This window comes from Periophthalmus magnuspinnatus, chromosome 10 (genome assembly GCF_009829125.3).
Source record: "Periophthalmus magnuspinnatus isolate fPerMag1 chromosome 10, fPerMag1.2.pri, whole genome shotgun sequence".
Lineage (NCBI taxonomy): Eukaryota > Metazoa > Chordata > Actinopteri > Gobiiformes > Gobiidae > Periophthalmus > Periophthalmus magnuspinnatus.
In genome coordinates this window covers 32,437,787-32,463,117 of record NC_047135.1, presented here as the reverse complement: position 1 = coordinate 32,463,117, position 25,331 = coordinate 32,437,787, and the positions used below count along the sequence as shown (strand labels likewise).

The 25,331-nt window shown below is 42.7% G+C and overlaps 1 protein-coding gene and 1 long non-coding RNA gene across 4 annotated transcripts; both read left to right on the top strand.

Moving 5' to 3' along the window:
* The first annotated feature begins 12,875 nt into the window (after nt 1-12,875).
* LOC129456584 (uncharacterized) lies at nt 12,876-17,685 on the top strand. Its single transcript, XR_008648854.1, has 5 exons — nt 12,876-12,927; nt 13,845-14,404; nt 14,930-15,085; nt 15,872-15,965; nt 16,681-17,685. It is a non-coding gene; the product is annotated as an uncharacterized LOC129456584 (long non-coding RNA).
* Nucleotides 17,686-18,992: 1,307 nt separating this feature from the next.
* pmt (phosphoethanolamine methyltransferase) lies at nt 18,993-25,144 on the top strand. 3 transcript variants are annotated; one of them, XM_033974477.2, is made up of 13 exons: nt 18,993-19,114; nt 19,928-19,963; nt 20,516-20,687; nt 20,981-21,136; nt 21,208-21,344; nt 22,222-22,373; nt 22,441-22,629; nt 23,882-23,971; nt 24,043-24,132; nt 24,209-24,331; nt 24,421-24,552; nt 24,795-24,911; nt 24,989-25,144. In XM_033974477.2, exons 1-13 carry the CDS (start codon nt 19,027-19,029, stop codon nt 25,097-25,099), a joined length of 1,593 nt encoding a protein of 530 aa, XP_033830368.2. In that variant the 5' UTR covers nt 18,993-19,026; the 3' UTR covers nt 25,100-25,144. The 3 variants fall into 3 exon arrangements, with proteins under 3 accessions (XP_033830368.2, XP_055080694.1, XP_055080693.1); XM_055224719.1 differs by lacking the exons at nt 18,993-19,114; nt 19,928-19,963 and adding an exon at nt 20,155-20,210; XM_055224718.1 differs by lacking the exons at nt 18,993-19,114; nt 19,928-19,963 and adding an exon at nt 20,173-20,197.
* Nucleotides 25,145-25,331: the final 187 nt, after the last annotated feature.

Below are 25,331 nucleotides of genomic sequence, written 5' to 3'. Positions count from 1 at the left end.
TGAAAGAAAAGGACAACTGAAACACTCCAGCGGTTTTGAAGATGCTCTGACCCAGTATGTGCAGCCATTTAAAAGAAATGGTTTGAAAATGTGAATACAGCCTGTCTTCTCCCAGTCAATGTTCACCTGTTTATATAACCACTATGTTTGGCACGAACCAGCCTCAGGATAAGCCTCTATTTTTAGCAGCTACAGGTTATATGCAAAATCCTCCTCCTCCTGCTGCTGTTAACACCTGCACACTCGGCTCAGAGCGCACACATAGGAGCTTTCACACCTACACCATTTGCTCTGCCTTAAGTGGACTCAAGTTCGGAACATCCACCAGTACGGTTCCTTTGGGCTGGTGTGAAAATGGACCAGTTTGATTTGGTGCGGATTAAAGAAACTAAAGCGGACTCCAGCGCGGGTTCGCTTGTGATGTGAACTCTGACCGCTCTCAATCCGGCTCATCACACACTTTTGCATTTAACTAAGCTTCCGTAGAGCAAATTAAACCCCAGAATGACAATCAAACTGGAAGAAATAGGTCAAGACAAGACGCACAGTGAGGAGAACCTTAATGATTGCTGTTATTTCGTATATTTAGTCAAAAATATACCACAATCTCTGGCCCCGATCACAAAAAACAGTGGAGTTGACAGGCTAATCAGTTACACATGTCTTGATCCGTGTCTTTATATCGTGGTTAGTGGTAATAAAGTTGTCATAACTCCATATTTAGTGCGTCCGCTCATATCATGCAGCCATCACGTTCTCTGGAGTAACTGTCTTCTTCTCTGACGCCTCAACAGCCGCCGATGGCCCAGTGTAGAGATCTGACATATTTCTAAAGTCCAAATATGAAGTTCAAGCATCACTAAAAATTGAATGTAGCTTAACTTTATTGACAAGTAACAGATCAGATGGGATTTTACTCTGACCAATCACACACTTCTCCGATACATAACGAAGATGTGAGTCTAGTCATCGGTGGAAAAAATAAAGTAAAAAACTGGATACTCAAAAATGTATTCACTGATTCATGGATGTCTGCAGAATCAATGAGCAACGCAGCAAACTCTGTTAATCTGAGGAGAGATAAATTTGATTTTATTTGTAAATCATAGTTGAGATATAATAAAGCACCAAATGTACAAAGTACAAAGACCTGCTCTCAAATGTAGTGAAGTTAAAGTTAAAAGTAACCACTTTAAAATGTATTTAAATAAGGTACAGATGCCAAAATGTACTTGATGTACTGATTTACTACAATACTTAACTACTTTTACTTTGTTACATTCCAGCACTGTCGAGAACGTGATCTGCACGAAATGAAAACTGCAACAATCTTTGAACTTTAGTCCCCAATCGAACCACTGAACTGAACTAAAAGGTGTGAAAGCACCCATAAACACTGAGAGCTATGAAAGGATTTGTAACGAGAAGCTGCACAGCTTTGGTCAGACACTTCTGCTCCAGCCCCACACTTAGCTGCTCTGTTGAGTTTACACATCTCTCTTTTCTTTAGTATAGTAGTATATATATCTCTGGCTCTATGGACTAGTGTTTGTGTCACAATGACACAGTGTCATAAATCTCAAAAGTTACTATGGAAAATCTCAAATGTAATTAAACTATTTAGCACTGGAAAAATCATCCCTGATAACATTCAATCAATACATTATACATATGTAAACATTTCTGCTATTCATGTTTAACTACTTTAATTTGAAACGCCTTGAGTATTTATTTGTACACTAGTGTCTCTCAGTGCAGTTTATGTGGTGGAAGTGTGTGTTCGCCTGAGGTTAACGCTTCGAGCAAAATGTATATGTCACCGATGAGCCAGGCAGAGTGCAAGAACACACAGAAATATGTCATGTGTTTATATGAAGTGGTGCTGTGCTGGGATGTACAGCCTTATCCTGGACAAATGAATCATCTTTAAATACATTTAAACTGATCTTTCATTTTTAAGGTCAAACAGGAGCTCCTCTTGTCTGACTTATGGAATCATTTCTATATGTTTTTTATGTATGTTTTAAACTCATACCCAGTGGTTTTGCCTGATGTCACTGGCACACACACTGTCACACTTTTCTCGGTAGCCCAGAGCAGTGGTGGGTTTGCAGGGCTCAAAGTCCTGCTCACGCAATCCTCCATTATTTCATCATGTATCTCAGCTGCACCAGCAAACCAGACTTCACATGGCTTTATCTCACACTTCTTTTGACCAAGCTGTGGAAGGGTGTCTCTGTGCACATGTACTACACATACTATGTACAGATACACACACATGTTCACAGTTTAGTTCACAGTTCATACATCCCTGCACTCCCAGAGCCACTGCCCCGGCTCAAATCCAACTTTAGACAGCACTGATTGACCCCTGATCCTGCTGTGGTCCGCCCCAGCTGAGGATTTTTCCTGATTTGCTCAACATGATTTTCTTTACCTGCTTTTTCTTTTCCTCCTCCGCTTCCTCCTCCTCCACTCCTTGTCTGTCTGATTTACAGAAAACTACCTCTCCTCTCTAACCTTGGCGCCCGTGGATGGAAGTAGATGGCTCAAACTGTCAAGGTTTAAAGGATGCGCGGAGGTGGGGATCATCTCAAGGGTAGTCAGTGCTTACCTGATGGAGAAATCAAAATAATTACTCTAGTTTCTGATTTATGTGTGTATATAGGCTCTCCAGTGTGCCTCGGTGCCACTCAGCCGGGTGATTCACGGCTCTATTAGCTTTAGCCTGGGTCCACAAGTGTCATAGAGGTATGAAGTAAAGCCCTACCATTGAACGGACGCCCGAGATGAAGAACTCGCCTCCCGGGGTTCGGTCATCTGCAGTGGCTCTAAATGTCAGACGTGCATTGGCCTGATTTAGCTTTTTAATCTGAAATGAATCATAAAAAGGTTACACGGAAATATCATTGGGTTTGAAGCTAATGATGCACAGCTAAATAAAAAAAGAATAAAAAGATTTGTGCTTGGACTTTGGGTCACAACAGGAAACGTGGCCAGAAATTCAGTGATTTTTTCGAACGCTTTACACAGACGAGATATTTGAACCGAAAATAAATCTATAGGATAATTTTTTTGGTTAAAGTTCGTAATAGGTCGTTATCAGCCATGTATCCCAGTGTTTAATGCTTTTAATGAGTGAAAATATTGAAGTCCTTTAGTTAATTCATACATTTTTCACATATTGTATACCGCCCATAGACAAAAGCAACTACCAGGGTGAGAGTAGAGTGTTTGCCCACTAATCTGAAGGTTGACGGTGCGATTCCAGCTCCCACAGATGAATGGTGGTTTTGTGTCCTTGGACAAGACCCCCAGTGTCTGTGTACACCGGTGTATGAATGCGCTTTGAGTGTCTTAAAACTGGAAAAGTCCTACAAAATGTGACTATTTACCATGAATATTTGCATGGTTTGTAGCGTGGTTTTACTTTTTTTTTTTTTGTGTGAAACTACTTTAAAGTTCCTTGTACAGAACTGTGTCCGTGTCACATAATAAAACAATAATTTTCTCTAATTTCAGCGTGCGTTATGAGCGATTTATGTATTTAGCATTTTGTACTATTGTCTGGTCACTGTAATGATACCTAACATAGATAACATGTGTATGAATTGTATTGACTCAACTGTGTATGTCCAAGTGTTTAGATCCAAATAATATGAGTGATGTCATAATTGTCTTAACATCCATGATTTTAATCTCATCTACAGAGTATTTATTACCTGCTTGACAACAGCATTGTTGACTGCTGCTGTTTGCAAGGGCATCAAAAATCAATATGAGATAGAGCTGCATTTCTCCTCACTTATTACATTTCCACTGCTCACAAGCCGCACAGAAAACTCAAGGTCTCCTTTATGTCTGAGTGCCCTCAGAAATTATGTGCTGATGACACCTAAACAGATTGTGTAATTACTTTTGCCCCGACAGCCCTGGCCTGCAACACACTCGTTTGGATCCAAAGCAGGTTCCGAATGATCCACAGAGAACAAGGATCATGGAGCGGGTGAGTGGGATTTTTTAAGCAGATTCTGTGTTAAAATTGGCCGTACAAGTTTCATCTACATGTCCAAAACTGCAGCCTAAAATGCTCTTCATCGATTGTCTCCTTCTGTGGAGTTTGTGACTCATCCCACTCCTATAAAAAGGAGGTACTAATGACATGCCACTGGGAAATGGCTTTAGAAAAGTGTGGTAGTGTGTGCATGTGTGAGCTTAAGACACACAAAAGAGCATCCCCTTGTAAAGTCTTGAGCCATGAGTATGCTTCACATGACACATTACTTATTTTTAAAAGTCTGTGTTTTTTATTGCTCGTTCAGGTCTCTATGGAGAGACGGCGCAGCCATTTCACTAACTGTGTTGGGCATCTGCTATAGTGGTTTAAGAATCATGTGTACGCTAAAATGTTTGAAGCTGGATATGTGCAACACTCATTTTATTGACTCAGGCATATTGATAAAAATGTAGTAGGAATCAGCGCAATATGAGTCTGTGCAATATAAGAGCATGTCTAATACAGCTGAATGAGAGTCTAAATGTCTCTCTGCAGCTTATTTCATGTTACAGTTAAATGTCTGTACTAGCATGATATAATGATCACTGTTCTTGTCCAGCGATACATACTCCATGTAAAAAAATATAATAATCAGTCACTTTTAGGACACAGGTCACATGGGCAGCCTTTACTATAACAGTGCAGTGCTGTGATTTTAACACTTTACATACACTGGCCTCGTAGTGACATCAATAAATAAGTACATTTTTGTCATGATGTCAGTTTCCCTGTCCTCCCGTGCTCTCTCCCCCTCCCCTACCTGTGTGTCTGGAGCTGGGTGGAGTGCCTGACTCCTCCCGTGCACACCTGGGGTGCATCAGCCTAATCACCACCACCTGCTGCTGAGTACAAGAAGGCTTGGCAGTCTACACTCGGTGCCAGACCGTCCGCGTGTAAAACATTCCTGCCTCTACTCGCCCAGCTCCTGCCGCCACGTTCCAGTCCCGGTATCGCTTCCAGCTCGTCTTGTCTCCTGCTCGTCTCGTCTCCTGCTCGTCTCGTCTCCTGCTCGTCTCGTCTCCTGCTCGTCTCGTCTCCTGTCCGGTCCTGGTCTCTGGTTTGTCACCCGCTCCCCGCTCTGGTCTTCGTCTGATCCGCCTGCCCTGGTACCGCACCTGCTTCTATCCCCGTCCTGGTCCTGTCCTGCCCGCCTCTACCTGCACCGCACCCGCCTGACCCGTCTCCCGCTCCCCGGTTCCTGTACCTGCTCTTGTGACCTGTTTAAAGACTGCATTTTCACCGCTGTAAATAAACACTGTTAAAACTGCTCTGGTCTGCATCCTTTGGTCCTATCCGCACCGTTACGACAGAACGGTCTGGCCACTATGGACCAAGCAGGCTCAGATCCGGACCAGACGCGCCGCCTCACGCACTCTCACCCCGAGGCGGTGCTGGGTCAGCATGAACAATCCATTCGGACTCTATTGGAGCTAAATCAGACATTGTCCCAGCAGGTGGCACAGCTTAACCACCAGGTGGCCGCGCTCCTCGTCACCCCGCCTGCTGCAGCCGGAGCGCCGCCACGCCTCCCGGAGCCGAGAGGCACGGATCCGGAGCCGTATGCTGGACAACCTCACCTCTGTCGCGGATTCCTGTTCCAGTGCGAGTTCATGTTCCAGCAATGCCCTTCTCGTTTCAGCTCGGGGGCCACCAAGATCCGATATATATGTGGATTACTCCGGGGCAGAGCTCTCCAGTGGGCAGAGGCGCGCCTAATGAAGACGTCTGTGGATAGCCTGGATTTTAATGAATTTGTGTCCACGTTTAAGCTGGTGTTTGACCACCCGCACTACCAGGACAATGCTGCCTCCCGGTTATTGACTCTCAGCCAGGGCTCCAGGACGGTAGCGGATTATTCCATTGAATTCTGGACACATGCGGCGGAGCTGGACTGGACGGACAGCGCGCTGCGGGCTGTGTTTGTGCGGGGCCTGAACGAGACTTTGAAAGATGAATTGGTTTCCCGGGACGAACCCCCCGACCTGCGGACCCTCATCTCCCTCACTCACCGTATAGACAACCGCCTACGGGCTCGTCGCCGAGAGAGACGCCGGTCACCGGTCCCGCCGGAGCCACGCGCTGCCCCGCCCCCGCCGGATGAGCCCATGCAACTCGACAGGACCCTTGTGTCGGCCGAGGAGCGTCAACGGAGGCGTCGTCTGGCCGGGGCTTGCCTCTACTGCGGTGAGCGCGGACATTATGTGGTCACTTGCCCAGTTCGGCCAAAAGGGGGGGCCCACCAGTAGCACTGGGAGTACTGGTGGGCGAGCAACACATCCTGGACTCTTCTAATAGACTGCGGCTCAGCGCCACCCTGTGCGTTCGCACAGAGACCTTATGCGTTTCCGCCCTTATCGACTCCGGGGCTGAGAGGGACTTTATTGATGCCCAAGTCGCGGAGCAGCTCGGGGTCTACCTGGAGCCCCTCGAACGCCCCTTAAATGCCCAGGGGCTCAATGGACGTTTTCTGGGGCACATCACTCACATCACAGAACCTGTCACCGTGATTCTGTCCGGCAACCACCAAGAGAACCGTCAGTTTCATGTCCTGTCCTCCTCCGCTTCTCCTCTGGTCCTTGGTTACCCCTGGCTACGCGCCCACAACCCTGTTTTCGATTGGGCCAGGGGCGGAGTTTCGGGCTGGAGTCCCGATTGCCACGCCAAGTGCCTTCGGTCCGCCCTCCCTCCGGCCGGGAGGTCCGTTCCTGTCGCTGATCCGTCCCCAGACACCCCCAATCTGTCCTCGGTGCCTGCTGAATATCACGACCTGGGGGAGGTTTTTAGCAAGAGCAAGGCCCTCTCTTTACCGCCCCACCGTCCATATGACTGCGCCATTGACCTCCTGCCGGGTGCCCCACTACCATCTAGCAGGCTATATAACCTGTCTAAACCTGAACGCGAGTCAATGGAGGACTATATCCGTGGGTCCCTGGCTGCCGGAATCATCCGCCCGTCCACTTCACCCGTGGGAGCGGGGTTCTTCTTTGTGGCTAAGAAGGACAAATCCCTGCGGCCTTGCATTGATTACCGGGGTCTGAACAATATAACTGTAAAGAATAAATACCCGCTTCCCTTACTGGACTCGGCATTTACGCCCCTCCACGGTGCGACCATCTTCTCAAAGTTGGATTTGCGGAATGCGTACCACCTGGTGCGCATCAGGGAGGGAGACGAATGGAAGACGGCCTTCAAGACACCCCTGGGACATTTCGAATACTTGGTTATGCCCTTCGGTCTCACCAACGCCCCTGCCGTATTCCAAGCCCTCATCAACGATGTGCTCCGTGATTTCCTTAACCGATTCGTCTTTGTTTACTTGGATGACATCTTGATTTTCTCGCGGTCCCCCCAGGAGCATCATCAGCACGTTCGCCAGGTTCTCCAGCGCCTCCTCGAGAATAAACTGTTCGTGAAAGCTGAGAAATGCGAGTTTCACGCAGAGGAGGTCAGCTTTTTGGGCTTCATTGTGGGGCGGGGCCAAGTAAGAGCTGACCCTGAAAAGATCCAGGCTGTCACTGAGTGGCCCGTTCCTACCAGCCGGAGACAGCTCCAGAGATTTATCGGCTTTGCCAATTTTTATAGACGTTTCATCCGGGATTTTAGTAGGGTTATCTCGCCCTTAACTAAACTCACCTCTCCTGCTTTGCCGTTTGCCTGGTCTCCTGAGGCGCAGACAGCCTTCGAGAAGCTTAAGAGACTATTTACCTCCGCTCCCATCCTGCACCAGCCCGACCCTTCACGGCAATTCATCGTGGAGGTCGACGCCTCCGACTCGGGAGTGGGGGCCGTGCTTTCGCAGAGGTTCGACCCCCACAACCGCCTCTGTCCCTGCGCCTTCTTTTCCCGGCGATTGTCCTCGGCCGAGGTCAATTATGACGTGGGGGATCGGGAGCTCCTTGCCGTAAAGCTGGCCTTGGAGGAGTGGCGCCACTGGCTCGAAGGGGCGGAGCAACCATTCATCGTCTGGACCGACCATAAAAACTTGGAGTACATCCAGTCCGCCAGGCGCCTCAATCCCCGTCAAGCTCGTTGGTCCCTCTTCTTCAGCCGCTTCAACTTTCTCCTCACCTACCGCCCCGGATCTCGGAACGTCAAACCCGATGCCCTCTCCCGCCAGTTCGCCCTGGAGGATAGCCCGGTCACCGCAGAAACAATTATTCCCTCCTCGTGTGTGGTGGCCGCGGTCCATTGGGATATCGAGGACACCGTCCGAGAGGCCCAGACCAACGACCCCGACCCAGGTAACGGCCCTCCAGGTAAACTGTTTGTTCCCGATTCTGTCCGGTCTCAGGTGCTCCAGTGGGTCCATGCCTCCCGTTTCGCCTGCCATCCTGGTGCCGGTCGCTCTCTCTCCCTCCTCAGGAGACGCTTCTGGTGGCCCACGATGGACACAGACACCCGGGCTTATGTCGCCGCCTGCCAGGTATGTGCTCGGGCCAAGGCCTCCCACTCACCCCCTTCTGGTCTCTTGCATCCTCTCCCAGTTCCTCGTCGCCCTTGGTCCCACATCGCCTTGGACTTCGTGACGGGCCTTCCCCCTTCCCAGGGGAACACGGTGGTTCTCACCATTGTGGACCGCTTCTCCAAGGCCGCCCATTTCGTTGCCCTGCCTAAGCTCCCCACAGCCAAAGAAACTGCCGACCAGCTGACCAGTCATGTCTTCCGACTCCACGGCATCCCGGTGGACATCGTGTCCGACAGAGGGACCCAATTCACCTCTCAGGTATGGCGGTCTTTCTGCGACGGTTTGGGGGCCACGGTTAGCCTCACGTCCGGGTTCCATCCACAATCTAATGGGCAGACGGAGCGGGCCAACCAAGACCTGGAGTCGGCCCTACGGTGCACAGCCTCCGCCAACCCCGCGACCTGGAGTACTCACCTGCCCTGGATAGAGTATGCTCACAACTCCCTCGTGAGTTCCGCCACTGGTATGTCCCCCTTCGAGGCATCGCTGGGATATCAACCCCCTCTCTTTCCCACGGAGGAGAGGGACCTCGCCGTCCCGTCTGTTCAGCGCCATCTCCAGCGCTGTCGCCGGATCTGGAAGAAGGCCAGGGCGGCCCTTCTTCGGGCTGGAGCGCGCACTAAGGCGACGGCCGATCGCCACCGTGTCCCGGCGCCCGTATACCAACCTGGCCAGATGGTTTGGCTCTCCGCCAAGACGGTCCCGCTGAAGACGGACTCCCGTAAGCTGTCCCCCCGATTCCTGGGACCGTTTAAGATCATGAGGATCATAAATCCATCGGCGGTGCGCCTCCAGTTACCCCCGTCTCTCCGGATTCATCCGACCTTTCACGTCTCCCAGGTTAAACCAGTCCGGACCAGCGACCTGTGCCCTCCGGCCGATCCCCCACCGCCCGCCCGAGTCATTGACGGCCACCCGGCGTTCACCGTCCGCCGCCTGATTGACGTTCGTCGCCGTGGTAGGGGCCTCCAGTACCTCGTCGATTGGGAGGGTTACGGTCCGGAGGAGCGATCCTGGGTGCCCAGGGCACGCATTCTGGACCCCGACATGGTGAGAGACTTCCACCGCGCTCATCCTGACAAGCCTGGGGGTCCACCAGGAGGTGGACCTTAGGGGGGGGGTACTGTCATGATGTCAGTTTCCCTGTCCTCCCGTGCTCTCTCCCCCTCCCCTACCTGTGTGTCTGGAGCTGGGTGGAGTGCCTGACTCCTCCCGTGCACACCTGGGGTGCATCAGCCTAATCACCACCACCTGCTGCTGAGTACAAGAAGGCTTGGCAGTCTACACTCGGTGCCAGACCGTCCGCGTGTAAAACATTCCTGCCTCTACTCGCCCAGCTCCTGCCGCCACGTTCCAGTCCCGGTATCGCTTCCAGCTCGTCTTGTCTCCTGCTCGTCTCGTCTCCTGCTCGTCTCGTCTCCTGCTCGTCTCGTCTCCTGCTCGTCTCGTCTCCTGTCCGGTCCTGGTCTCTGGTTTGTCACCCGCTCCCCGCTCTGGTCTTCGTCTGATCCGCCTGCCCTGGTACCGCACCTGCTTCTATCCCCGTCCTGGTCCTGTCCTGCCCGCCTCTACCTGCACCGCACCCGCCTGACCCGTCTCCCGCTCCCCGGTTCCTGTACCTGCTCTTGTGACCTGTTTAAAGACTGCATTTTCACCGCTGTAAATAAACACTGTTAAAACTGCTCTGGTCTGCATCCTTTGGTCCTATCCGCACCGTTACGACAATTTTACCCTTAACATGATCTCTTTTTTCACTAACTGCCTTTACCCTTTTCCCGTGAGGACAGAAAAACCCTGAAAATGTGTTTTCTGGATTAATCTTTTATGTACTAAGAGTCTATAGTGGCACTCAAGTTCAAGCGAAAAGCGATTACTCTGGATCCTCTCGGGGATCACGGCACCATATGGGAATGTTAATGTCCTTATTGGTTTCATATTATAATTTGTATTACCTTTAAATTGAATATTGTTCAGTGTTGTCATATTTTTATAATGCTTTCTGTCTGTTTTACCTTATAAAAAAATTAAGAAAGGTAGAATTGATTTATGCTGGCGTAGTGACACTAACTGTCACAATCACTCATCAGGGTGCAGTGTTTCTATCAAATAATGTACTGAATAAAAAAATTGTAAGTAACATTAAATACTTGCTGTAATCGTAGCCTATAATGGGTACAACTACACTGTATATGCAAATGTTGGTGTAGAGCTGCCGAATCTGTGCTTAAATTAAAAAACAAAACAAAACTGCAGTATCACGTTTTAACGCTTTGCCATGATATTATCTCAAAATTATGTGATACTTTCATGAAATTATGTCATAGTTTCATGTGAAAATGTCATACAAAATTATTATGAAATTACATGAAGAGAAATTATCATTAAATAACATGATATTCAAAACAAGGAAGTACGGCATAGATCCACTTTTGTGTGTTTGTATGTGAGATATGGGCTGTGCCACTGAGGTTGGCATGACTTTTACCACCCCTGGTAGTAGTAGTAGTAGTAGTAGTAGTAGTAGTAGTAGTAGTAGTAGTAGTAGTAGTAGTAGTAGTAGTAGTAGTAGTGCCTCTATGAGTAGGACTACTGCTTGTGCATAAGTAGCAAGGTCGCATCACCAATGGTAAGATGAACCCATGAGGGAGCACAGACACGACTGCAGCCCTGTGCTCCTCCACATCCAGGTCTGATTGAACTCATCTTGGAGCTATGGGACTCGGATGACTTGAGTTGCCCTCTTTACACACAGACTTGAGGTACGTACACATAGTCCAAGGTTGTGCACACATCAAGCCTACCTTTAGTAAATAAATCATATATTTAACAGCATCTCCTTAAGCAGTCTCTGTGTCTGTACCCCTCTGTAACCAGCTGTCTATTTTCTACTGTCACGGTTTAATCGAACCCCCCGTGCGTAAAAGTGAGCTGGACACTTGTGCCAGTGTTAGTGGTAGAACGGAGCACATGGCCATAAACTGCACACCCTACAGTGCATGTTACATTTGGCAGAATAGTGAAAATCTAAATTAGATTTGGTGTTGGTCCATGTTTTCCTCCTGCAGCTCTACGCCCCCTGCTGGTCATTCCACGGAGGAGCTCATCTTCCCGGGGCCAGGGTTCAAACTTGTGGTGTGCACTTACATCAAGACCAACACGAAATCTGCCTAATTTATGGTACGTAACTCAGTCTGTGAGTAAAGAGGGCAACTCATCCGTCTGCCATAGGTCTGAGTTGAGTTCACTCAGCCATGGACTTGGATGTGTGACTTACAGCTCTGGTCATGTCAGTGCTCCCTCATGGCCTCATCTTATCACTGGTGATGCGGCATTTATGCTCCTAGAGGCGCTACTTCTACTATTACTATTAGGCTTCTGGTACTACGGGTGGGCAAAGTCATGCCAACATCAGTAACATGTCCCATATCTCAGTACAAATGTGCAGAAGTGGATAGATCCTCCTGATGTTGTAGTTCCTCGTTTTACAGATGATGCAATTTCAGCATGATTTTGTATCACATTTTAACATGAAAATATCACGTCATTTTGAGATTGTATCATGTTAGAAGGTGTCACTGCTTTTTTATTTAAGTACAGATTTGTTTGCTGCTGTAATGTCCTGCCCCAAAGATGAACATTACAAAAGTAAAAATCAATGTTTTGTAGATGAACTGGATGAATATGCAACAACGATATCACAAAGACCTACTATCATCACATTTTCATCCTCATGTGTTTGCCTACATTCTACATTCTACATTCTACATTCTACATTCTACATTCTACATTCTACAAACACTGCTCATTCGAGTTATTTGTGACTAAAGAGATACTGGGAAACAGCATAAGTCACAGTAAAAGCGCCTCATCTCTCACAGCTGTTGTGTTGTGCTGCCATCTTGTGGAAATTTAGCATAAAAATCTAACCAGCAGATGGTTGTTCACCAGCGTCTGTGTACTGCAGTTATAAACTCTTCAGGTTCCTGTCTAAACCAGGGGTCGAACCCGCGGCTCCGGAGCTCCATGCGGCTCTTTCATCCTTATACTGTGGCTCCGAGGGCCTGGGGAGCCACAAAGTACACTCAAAAAAATGAATTGTGGCTGTTGTTACTTTTACTAAAGTGTATTTTGTAGTTTTTATTTAAACACTTTGATTTTTCACATATTTTTGACATGCTTGTGTAAATATTATGAAATACATTCAATATTTGGCATTACTCAAGGCTATATGCAAGGGATTACTCAACACTCTTAAGTAAAATGTTTGAGTTATGTCCTTCTGGGATTCCGTATTTGATTTGATTTTTTTTGCCCGCTCAAATGTGAGCACACACGCATGCGCTAATTTCACCTGCCCTGATCAACTAGACCTGACCATCTTTGGAGTTTTCTCTCAAATTTATTGGTAAGTAAAACTTTATTAACTTTGATATACTTTATATCGTTATTTATCCGGACATTTCGGCTGTATATAATATTCATGATTCGTCACGAGCATGTATTGAACGCTAAATTGAGGGAATAGTTTGGTTAGCATACTTTTTGCACTACAGACTGGGGCTGCTGCACGTGCTACACTGGCGTGGGGGAGAATGGGAAGAATGTATGAGCGCGGGGCGGACCGGTCGGTCGGTCGGTGGGTGTGTGTGTGAGCGGAGACCAGCGGAGACCAAATGAAAGCTGTAGTGGTGCGTGCGAAGGCGGCGATGGGCAGACACAACCGCCGCGATGACGTGACTGCGGAGCCTCGCGCTGTATCCCGGTGAAGAGGGAGACTGAATAAGGAATTCGGCTATTATCTTTTTGTAAATACTTCGATAGGGTTTGAGCATGCAGGATCACTCCTGCCGTTGTATTACAAGTAGAACAAATAATAAATCTTCCCTCCATTTTGTAATAAGATTTTGTTTGCATATTTTAATGATCAAATCAATTAGTTTTATGTATAGAGTTATCATGAAATTATTGAACATGTATCTAATGTAGTCTTTTATAAAGTTATTGTAATGACCATAAGACAAGATAAAACTACCTACACAGATAGAAATTTGGAAATTTGTGAAATTTGGATTTTATAAACTTTCAAATGTGGGTTTTAGTAGTTTTGTATTTGGAGGGCCAATGTGCAGACAGATAAAGCTCTTAAAGCACAAGATTATAGCTAAATAGCTTTTATTACACAGTCCAATTATACATGGTGAGCTTCAAAGTTTGAGAATCCAGTTTCAGAAGGCAGTGCTATAAAATAACAAAAATATTAATTAAAATATTTAAAATGCTATTGAAAAATATATGTCTTATGCTTTGTCTTTTTTTCCACAGATGTGCTGATGTGGCAGTGTAAATTGTGCCAGAAGGTGGTGTCAACAAGGACGCGTTTGTTTAGGCACTACAAGTTAGTTCATGTTTCCAGACCATTATATCCATGTATATATTTGGATTGCCCGTGTACTTTCAAGACTTTTAAAACTCTTTATAGCCATACAAGCAGAGTACATCCACACAAAAAACACATAACTGTTGCAACATTTAGCTGCCATCTGTGTACATTTAGTGGTCTTGCTACAGAAAAAGAGTATTTTTCTCATATTAACACTCATCTAAAAAGTAGTGAGACAGTGCATTGTATGTTTAAGGGTTGCTCTTACTAAACAAATATCTATGGTACATTCAAGTCGCATAAAACCCGGAAGCACACGCCATACACCTTAGAAGACTTTAAACCAGGGATTGTGAACACCATTGAAAGCCAAACCTCAGCTTGTGTTGCTGAAAGAAAGATGGAGAAAACTTTTCCACACAGGAGACAAGAAATCGTTCGAGACATGCCCTTCATTGCAGATTTCAAAAGTAGATGGCCTGCACTCTTTTCTCATCGAGAGGTATGTCATGTTGTCTTGCAATGCTGTTGTCATTAGAACATCTCATAAATGGCATGCTCACACAACAATCATAAAGTCTAATGTTATGGTTGGAGAAGACAATACTGACACAAATTTTTTGTACTGAAATAATTGAACTTACAAGAAGTACCTCTGAGGCTAGGCAACAAATTCTACTAAAATACAGTTAAGATAATTACATCTAAGACTTTCCTAAAAAAAAAAAAAAAATCATAAATGTCATCCCAGTTTGATGAATTTTTTACATTTATAATTTTACTTCCTCATTGTAAACAATGACATACTTGGTAATTACCTTAGCAACCATGTTTTACACTGGGCCAAAATTAAGAATTGTTAATTTGACAAAATTACATCAGAACACACATTTCTTTTTAAACTTTTGCAGATAAAAAACATTTTAAACACCACCAAGCTTACAGGCTATATACATTTATAATTTGGTATTTGGGGCAGGAAAAAAAAAAAATAATTTAAATACATTTTTATTTCACTGTCTTCTAGATTAATGCAGAGTTCAGACGAATCACCACAATGCCATTGGCCTCAAAGTTCATGTCACAGCTGGATCTTTATGCTCCTAAACTGATGAAAATCTTTAGAAAGAAGGGAGGAAAACCTGGACGGAAGATAACAGAAATCATGACAGGAATTAATGAGGTTTGTCATTTTAAACTTGTAAATAATTTCATTACTCAGAACCACCACTTTCATTTTATTAAAATCTATTTAAATAGTGTACACAGCAGGGGTCTCCGACTTGTCGCTCAGGAGCTACTAGTTGCGCTCCACATGCTGTATTGAATAATTCAAATTAGATCTAACACATGCCCTATATAACCACTGTAAATGTATATTTAGCTAGCTAAAGATGTTTGTATGTTTCCAACTAAGGCTTACTATTGCTGTTATATTGACAATGTTTTCTTACAACCGTAACTGTTATTTTTGGTTTGTAAAAGTGTCTCTCTAGGAGATAAAGGTTGTATTAGGTGTGCCTTGAAAACATTTCCAATAAATTAGTTACTATTTATAAATGGATGTATTAGACTGTTAACATCTCAACATAATGGTTTTTAACAATATATTTTGTACAGCTAACATTAATACAGTTTTTATAGGATATTTTTTTGTTTTTATAAAAATTGTAAAAAACATTTATAAATGGTGGTCACAGAATGCCTTCAATCCAAAAAAAGTGTGCCGTCGCTTAAAAAGTTGAAAAATACTGTGTATTAAAGTATAAAAAAATTGATATTTAAAATTTTACTTTTTAAGTTTAAATCAGAATATTATTGTTATTGTATTTTTAAAAATATAAAATGGTTTTAACATTTGGCACATATAGAACATACAGAATGAATAAAGTAGCGTTAAAGTATGAAATCCCTGCATAGGTCCTAATTTACTCCCAAATTTAATTTTATTTATTTATTTATTTTTCAGAGAGACTCCATTGACCAAAGAAGATGTTGTACCCTTGAAGGCCCTTTCTGTTTATCTGAATGAAGATCCAAGCAACATGATAAAAGAATATGTAGTAAGTTTATTGTATGAAATGTTAATTTTAATAATAATAATACTATTTTGAGGAAAATATCAGAATTTTACTTACTTATTGTTAATGACTAATGGTTTTGGTATAACGTATCTATGGGTGTAAAGATTTATTTGTGTCCAGCAGAAAAGCATATTTTGGTACTTTAGTCTTATAAAGATGGACCCCTGGTGTTGGGTCTTAGTCACTGTCCGCATCAAAGGTGAGACAACTACAGTCCTCTTATTTCCTCACCCCCATCACCACCACACCTGTGTCCCTCATTCTTTAAGTCGAGAATGTTTATATCTCTTATAAAATGAATACGTTTATGTTATTGGAAAAACTTGTACAGTGAACCTTTGTTTATGGTGGGGGTTTACGTTCCGAATATAATCTGGGATAAATGAAATCCGTGAAATAGTGCTGTAGCGTCTTTTTCTACTGAAGGCTGCTCAGGAGTGTTTCTCAGAGAGAAGAACATTGTCATGGGTCGTTGTTGGTAATCTTTCTTTTTCTGAGCAAGAAGATTTTTATAAACGGACATGACACCTTCCATTAAGTTTGAGAACTGTTATGAATGACATGACACAAGTTCAATTCTTGTGCCGATCTAGAACACAATGCACGGTAAAAAAAAAAAAAAATGCAAAGTCGGTGAAGCGCGTTATAGTGAGCGTTCACTGTAATAAAAAAAATTTTGTGTGTCTTTTTTTAGAATATTGATTTCCTTAATGCCCAGCAACACATGCCAAAGACCTCTATTGGCATTTATGCCATCCTGCATGAAGGGGATGATGGCGGCAAGGAAGATCCAGAGGATGTGGGAATCATCATTGAGGGAGTCTCTGTACTGCAGGATCTTCGTGAGGTTGCCACTGCTTTCCCTTTGCTCTTTGGACTGATCAACTTGAACTACCCACGGGATCTCAAGTACACTTTTGAATTTTACCAAAAGGTGTTGATGGAGCTTGATAACAAAAAAATGTCAAACAAAATCCAAATTCTAAAAAACAAGCTTCTTGAGTAGATTAGCTGACCATATTTTACAAAAATTTATGTATTTATTTTTTGGTGATCTCAGATGAGCAGTAAGCCAAGTGTAAACAATCAAATTTAAATTTCCAAATCAGGATTACTGAAAACATTTTTGAAATGCTTTACTTACTTTTTGATTAAAAAACAACTTTATTTTATTTAAAATATTCTTTGCTAAAAAGGAACACGTTAAGTAGACTTTAGTACATTCCAATAAGTTCAATGTATTATTTTTTTAAGTTTCAAATTTGCTCGTTAAAGTTCATTATTGCAAATTGCAAGTCTGTGATGATTTTTTACAATTTTAGTCAATACATTAATACACTTGTTCACAATGTTCAAAGATGGTTTCCAGAATGCTACTGCAAAAATGTTCAAATGAAGTGTATTATTGATGAAAGTTTGAAAATATCTGCCTATTTTGCAGATATTCATAAACATTCACAATATCTCAAATTTGATATTAATATCAATATTTATATTTTTAGTAGGTGCTACTTTGCACCATATGTGTTGGTTTGGGACAAAATGTTGTCCTTTTCATACATATTTTATTTACTTTTTTCACAATCTTATCTGTTGTTTGCTAAGTTAATTTTTCAAACAAGGACAGCTATTTTAGAAAGGTTATCTTATGTTTTAAGAATAGACCCTATTCACTTAAAGAGGACTGCCCTAAAGAGGCGTGTTTACAAATTTTTATGTTTGCAGGTTGGTTGCTCTTTGTAAAGTTAATTCTTCACAATTGGGAAGCAGTTTTATAAAACTTCATGTTGCACTTTTCAAGTAAAAAAAAAAAAAGTTAGTTTTGAGATGTAAAAATGTGCGCTAGTTTTGCACTAAAGCATGGTTTTAAAATGTCATGTTCTAAAAAAGACAATAAATGAAGAATTGTAAAATTATTCCTGATGCTGTTTTTTGTTCACTTCTGGGAAACTTGACTTGCTTTTGTAAGCGATATTTAACAATGTTGCGTCATCCGGTTGCATGCAACTGCACTGAGTAAATATGAATGTGTTTTATTCATAATATTAAGTTACTCTAGTGATGTTAATTCTATTTAATGGTATTTAATACAAGTTAGTTAATATGTTTGAATTAGGGTTAAGAACGCAAATTCTTAAGATTTACCTAAGCATCTTGAGTAATTACTATTAAGTATTTTATAAAGGGATTACGCAATGCATTTATGTAGTTTGCACCCAATAAGGTTGAGTATTAACTATGTAATGAAAATATCTAGTATATATTTAATCCATCTACATAGACCCTATTGAAGTATGTTAAGTATGTACTATATAAGCATACTTTACAACAATTACTCAATGTGATTGCGTGCAACCGGATGACGCAATGCTTTTAAGTAAATCCAAAGATTTATTTTTTTGAGTGTATTTAATTGAAGTGCATTTTATTTGTGTTAGTTTTTGTTGTTGTTGTTGTTGTTGTTGTTGTTGTTGTTGTTGTTGTTGTTGTTGTTTAAAATTGAGGATTACTGTGATCTTGAAATATTGAAATTAAATTATATTTTATAATTTTTTGTCACTCAAAATAAACGTCACACTCGCGGAACTATGTTAAAAACTAAAAGCGCTCACGCCTCAGACACTTCAGTCCTGCGTGAAGACACAGTCCTGCGTAAAGACACAGTCCTGCGTAAAGACACAGTCCTGCGTGAAGACACAGTCCTGCGTGAAGACACAGTCCTGCGTAAAGACACAGTCCTGCGTGAAGACACAGTCCTGCGTGAAGACACAGTCCTGCGTAAAGACACAGTCCTGCGTGAAGACACAGTCCTGCGTGAAGACACAGTCCTGCGTAAAGACACAGTCCTGCGTGAAGACACAGTCCTGCGTGAAGACACAGTCCTGCGTGAAGACACAGTCCTGCGTAAAGACACAGTCCTGCGTGAAGACACAGTCCTGCGTGAAGACACAGTCCTGCGTGAAGACACAGTCCTGCGTAAAGACACAGTCCTGCGTGAAGACACAGTCCTGCGTGAAGACATACCCTCGATCTGCAGACTATGCGCGCAGGTTCAGGAGCAGAAGTCTCTGTGGCACTTCGTGGGTTTCATAAGCAACACACTTTAGTTGTTTATACAAAGCGTAAAGGTAAAAACAAACAAACAAAACAAACAAACATATATACTGTGTTATCTTCATTTTAAATGTCAAAACGTATTTGCATTGCAGTGTTTTCTCTTCCAAATGGCTCTTTGGGGGTTAAAGGTTGCCGACCCCTGGTCTAAAGAGTTACATTGAGACTGTCTAATCATAACCTTTAGTCGCCTATGTCTATGTCGAAGTCCAGCCTCTAATTTTGTAGGAGAGTCTACATTTCGTATAACACTGCGTCTCCCCATAGACTGTATAATACAAGAACAGTCTTTATATACAGTCTATATATGCAGGTTATATATACAGTCTATGGTCGTCCCCTGCTTCTTTGGGGTTAAGGACAAGAAAAATATTCATAACTTTATTGAATGAATAGCCCAAGTTCCCCGTAAATGTTTCACTTTTCAGCCACAGTCTGATGCAATTTTACGTAATGAACAGAAGCGACTGGACGTTCAGACGAGACGTGGACAAATTAAGCGAAACACGAACATTAGTCTGTTCCACGCACTCCTGTGGCAGATCTGTGAAGTAGCGGACAATCGTGAAGCTGAACACGACAGACTTTTGATCTTTACGCACGCGTGGCTCGAGGACGTCGCTCCAACGCGTACAGACCCTTGGCCTTTATGTTAATCATGTACCAAAAAAAAAAACTCCCCTCGCTTGCGTTCACCCGAATGGTGGACTGTGTGTGATGACAGCCCACGCCACCTGCCGCGTACCACCCACATTTCACTATGAGCAGGAGTGACGGTGTCAGTCCTGTGTAATTGACAGTACCGCTGTATGTGCTGTATGTTTCAGTGTCCAGTTCTCATCCTGACAGCACCATGGACGAAGGTACGGGGCCATCACTCAACATGGACTATTCAGTCTCAGATAAACTCCACATTGTGCACTGGCACGTGCCACGTGTTTTCTGTCACAATTGTTTGGAGCTGGTGGAACTAATCCTTCAGTCAATGGGTGGAATGTATCAGTAGTTGTCAGTCAGACCCAGAGTGAGTGGTCAGTGGCAGGGATTTATAAAGTAGAAATTCTGATTTCAGCGTTTGATGAGTTGGATGGAAAGAGGTTGGTTATCTATGTGAGTGGACAAAGGAGTACTGCAGAAGAGTTTGTATTCATTAGTCTTTATTGTTCAAAGTTTGATTTATTTTTATGTAATATTATAATAAAAATGTAACAGATTGCAATGAAATGGTCCGACTAATGGGCAGTTTATGTGTTCACTAGATCTCGATCTTGTGTAAACAAATGATTCAACTAAAATGTCTTGTAGCCTAAATATGAACAGTGTCAAGTTTAATGCTGTTGATGTCAATTTTGGTTTTATTTCATTCATTTATTCATTCGTTTATTCTGGTTTTACTATTTGTGTGGCTTTTACAGTACGGGACAACATGACACACTTTTGGAGGACACACTCTCAAAATGCCACGTTGGAAGAGATGATGTTGGACACACACGCTCAGGAGCTGACAGAACAAGAACTGCCGGAGATTCTGTCCATGCTGCCGAGTCTGGACGGCTGCAGAATCCTGGAGCTAGGAGCGGGTATCGGGTAAGGATCGATCTGTGTTAGATTATAAAACTGACAGAATGTAAAGACTACTGGCTGAAGATCATGGTTGGAAAGCCACAGCCCTACGTAACATTTTGTGATGTGACTTGAAGCTGGTGAGAGGGCAAAGGAACCGTCTCCCAGTTTTAGTTCCAGTTTTTCTCGAGCTACTTTACAATACAAATTAAACATGTGATTCATATATAGGCATTTGCATCTCATTCTCTTTACCGTGTGTAGTTACATTGAATACAATCGTTCCTATTTGATGCCATTGTGCCATCTGTGCGCAGTCGCTACACACGACACTTGCTGACCAGGGCTAAACATGTGACCGCTGTGGATTTTATGGATAACTTTGTGGAACGTAATAAACAGGAGAACGGTCACCACAGCAACGGCACTTTCCTCCAGGCCGATGTCACCAAGCTTGAAATGCCCCAAAACAGGTGGAGTTCATATTTTATCCATAATATGTATTTCAAAGAATCCATTGTGTAATTGTTTCTCGTGTGGTCAGTATTGACTTCATCTTCTCCAACTGGCTCCTGATGTATCTGAGTGACGAGGAGCTCCAGCGTCTCACAGAGAAGATGTTGGGCTGGCTGCGGCCTGGAGGATTCCTCTTTTTTAGAGAGTCCTGCAACCATCGCTCAGGTGAGAGAAGCCATTTCCCCAATGTTTAAATGACGTTATTAGAATCATAAAAGCTAAGAAAGAGCATGAGAAGCAGACAGTAGGCTTGAGTGTTGTTAAAGCATCATAAAATACACATTTACTGCCTTGTTAAAGATTTGCCTATATAAATAAATATACAGGATGTCCATTAAGTCTCTTTACATAAAAGAAAAAAATATTACAAAGGCAATTGATAAAATAATCAGACTTGTTCTATTGTACTCAGTGGTTTCCAAAGTTGTTGACCTCATTTAATCCACCTCTATAAGGGCTCCATTAGTCACACAAATGACATCAAGATGATACTGGATTTCTTGCCGTGTTCGCTGTAGCAGAGCCTCATCAGTGGTTGCAATCGCATCTGTTTCTTTTGCTTTAGTTCAGTAATGTCCCATATCTTTTTTTCCATACACAATCTCTTTAACATAGTCCCATAAAAAGAATTCCAGAGGTGTGATATCTGGTGAATGTGGTGGCCACAGAATTGGTCCATCTCTTCCAGTCCAACGGTCAATAAATGCTTGGCATCAACATCAACATTACATCATCATTACAAAATGATGGTTGGTTGAAGGTCCTGCAGGTGCCACAGATTCAGTCAAAAGGTCAAGCTAGACATCTGCAGTAATTCATCTCTTGATTTGATTGCACATGTGATTAAAAACTGAAAAATAAAATAAAAAATAACTACTGTGTGCAATAGAACACATCTAATTATTATATTTTATCAACTGCCTTTGTAATTAAATTTGAAAATTGTAAAGAGACTTTATGGACATTCTGTATATTTGTGGTACATTCATATCACAGAAAAATATTACTAGAAATCCTTTTAAATGAAATCTGTTTTTCACAGGTGACTTTCAGCGTGAGTTTAACCCAACGTGCTATCGCACAGAAGCACATTACACTCAACTCATCACTTCAGCTCAACTGAAGGACCAGGACAGCGTGCAGGCGTTTGGTTTTGACATTATAATGAAGAAACAGGTCCAGACCTATATCAAGGTATAACTGTGAGTCATAATATTTATAATGTGTCAAGACTAAACTGTCTTAATTTCTTCAATTGTAGATGAAAAACAACCCAAATCAGATATGTTGGCTTCTCGAGAAAGTGCAAAGATCTTTAAATGGAACGGGCCATTTCAGAACTTTCCAGCAGTTTTTGGATCATAAACAATACACTCGCAACGGCATCCTGCGCTACGAGAAGATGTTTGGTGCTGGGTATGTCAGCACAGGCGGCCCCACTACAACTAAGGTATAAATCACAGACGTTTTACTCCACAATAACACGACCACAAACCTAAAACTGGGGTTCATGACAAATATAAGCCATTTGTGTAGATACTTTGATGCTGTCTTTTTGCTGTCCGTCACTTAGTCGCTCTTACAAACCCATTTTAACACATCTCTCTTTGAGGATTGTGCTCTCGCTTCACTTAACCCATTTTCAGGGATCATGATTCAAAGATGTTCATGTCCTCTGTCAGTACTTATGTTCTGTGCAGCTCGATCCCTCAGTGTAGAATCGAGCTCAGCTGCAGATCAATCAAATCAACACAGCAAAATAACACTTTAAACTGCAGCCTTGTTGTCGATGAATCTTACAGGAATTCTGGTGTAGTAGTTTGCTGTGTATACAGGTAGTTTGGTTTGTGTATACAAGTAGTTTGGTGTGTATACAGGTAGTTTGGTTTGTGTATACAAGTAGTTTGGTGTGTATACAGGTAGTTTGGTTTGTGTATACAAGTAGTTTGGTGTATATACAAGTAGTTTGGTTTGTGTATACAAGTAGTTTGGTTTATACAAGTAGTTTGTTGTGTATACAGGTAGTTTGGTTTGTGTATACAAGTAGTTTGGTATGTATACAGGTAGTTTTGTTTGTGTATACAAGTAGTTTGTTGTGTATACAGGTAGTTTGGTGTGTATACAGGTAGTTTTGTTTGTGTATACAAGTAGTTTGTTGTGTATACAGGTAGTTCGGTGTGTATACAGGTTGTTTGTTTTGTGTATACAAGTAGTTTGTTGTGTATACAGGTAGTTTGGTGTGTATACAGGTAGATTTGTTTGTGTATACAAGTAGTTTGTTGTGTATACAGGTAGTTTGGTGTGTATACAAGTAGTTTGGTGTGTATACAGGTAGTTTGGTGTGTATACAGGTAGTTTTGTTTGTGTATAAAGGTAGGTTGATGTGTATGTAGATAGTTTGGTTTGTGTGTACAAGTAGTTTGTTGTGTATTCAGGTAGCTTGGTGTGTGTACAGGTAGTTTGGTGTGTTTACAAGTAGTTTGAAAAGTCTCCATTCGTTTACTGTGTGTCAGAATCCCCTTTACCACTGTGGGTAGGTGAAAAGTTACTGCACATAGATAAAGATGAAGAGGAAGGATGTGATTAATCAAGCTGATGCACTTTCACATGGCTCTACAGTACAGTATACTATACTGTATACTGTACTACCTCCCTGTATTAACAAATATGTTTCACCTCCTGTTTTTAACTTTTCTTTCTAGGAATTTGTGGATTTGTTAGAGCTGAAGCCTGGTGAGAAAGTTTTAGATGTGGGTTGTGGGATTGGAGGTGGAGATTTCTATATGGCAAAGGTATTACAGAAAATACATGCAAATACATACAAATACATGTTGCATTGACACTTTTCATTTTCAATGGTTAGACTTTTGGAGTAGACGTCCTTGGCTTGGACTTGTCAGAAAACATGGTGGATATCGCCCTGGAAAGAGCCTCTCTGGAACATCTACCATCTGTATGTCTTTGTGTAGTCCATTTGTATGTATTTATTATAGAATGCACTGATATTATTGTGTTTGTTCACGTTTAAGGTTCAGTTTGAGGTGTCTGATGCCACTAAAAGGACTTTCCCTGAGGAATCATTTGACGTCATCTACAGCAGAGACACTATCCTCCATATATCTGACAAACTGGCCCTTTTTAAGCGATTCTTTGTACGTAACATTGTATTTGATGATAAAATTAAAATGTCTTTGCAAATGAAATATGGCGAATTGAAGCTGTTTCCCCGTATTTTCTCCAGTCATGGTTAAAACCTGGGGGACGCCTTCTGATCAGTGACTACTGTTGTGGGGAGAAACCTTGGACTTTGCCGTTTGAAGCCTACGTCAAACAGAGAGGATATATATTGTACACACCAGTGGAGTATGGCAAGGTACATCATCAAGGTTTTATTATTGTATATTGTTAAATATGGAGTGTTTACTGCAGGCTTGAAGAACGTAAGGTGAATAACTTAATAATGTCTTTGTCACACAACCATTTGCATTTCAGGGAATATCATTTTGTAAAAAAACAGCTGTTTTTAGTAAATGTTTCCAGTGCATAGTAAATACATTTTAAGTAACATTAATTTACAGTCTGTGGTCTATAATTACCCTGTCTGTCTGTGTCTAGTTTATTGAGAAAGCCGGTTTCTCTGAGGTACGAGCAGAAGACAGGACCAGCCAGTTCATCCAAGTGATTGAAGAAGAGCTTCAAAAAGCACGAAAACTCAAAGAGGAGTTTATCCGGGTCAGTTTGGACAAAAACATGGTGAAGGTGCATTATTAATATGTTACACACTGACTAGAATGAATGTGTCTCTGCAGGAATTTTCAGAAGAGGACTATTATGCCATTGTAAAAGGGTGGCAAGAAAAGCTGGAGCGGTCCAAGAGTGGAGATCAACGATGGGGGCTTTTCCTTGCAAAGAGGAAATGAGATTAATTTATGTAGCCTAAATAAACAAATAAATTATCCAACATATGTTTTTCTATATTGTGTCATTTTGGATATTATTGAAGTAAAGTTGTATAGCTCTTACATGGGAACAGTTGCTGCCCTCTGTGATTTCTAGATTTACACAATGTAGCTCTACTGTTCTTTATTCTTTAGTAAAAAAATAATATGACTCAGGCATTGTTCACACTTTAAGTAGCTCAACAGACCTGGC

What these genes read in the sequence shown, in the direction of transcription:
- pmt (XM_033974477.2), top strand. Translation starts at nt 19,027, where the DNA reads ATGCGCGCAGGTTCAGGAGCAGAAGTCTCTGTGGCACTTCGTGGGTTT. An exon ending in TGACAGCACCATGGACGAAG is followed by an intron (nt 19,964 to 20,515) that starts GTACGGGGCCAT and finishes TGGCTTTTACAG; the next exon opens with TACGGGACAACATGACACAC. An exon ending in GTCCTGCAACCATCGCTCAG is followed by an intron (nt 21,345 to 22,221) that starts GTGAGAGAAGCC and finishes TGTTTTTCACAG; the next exon opens with GTGACTTTCAGCGTGAGTTT.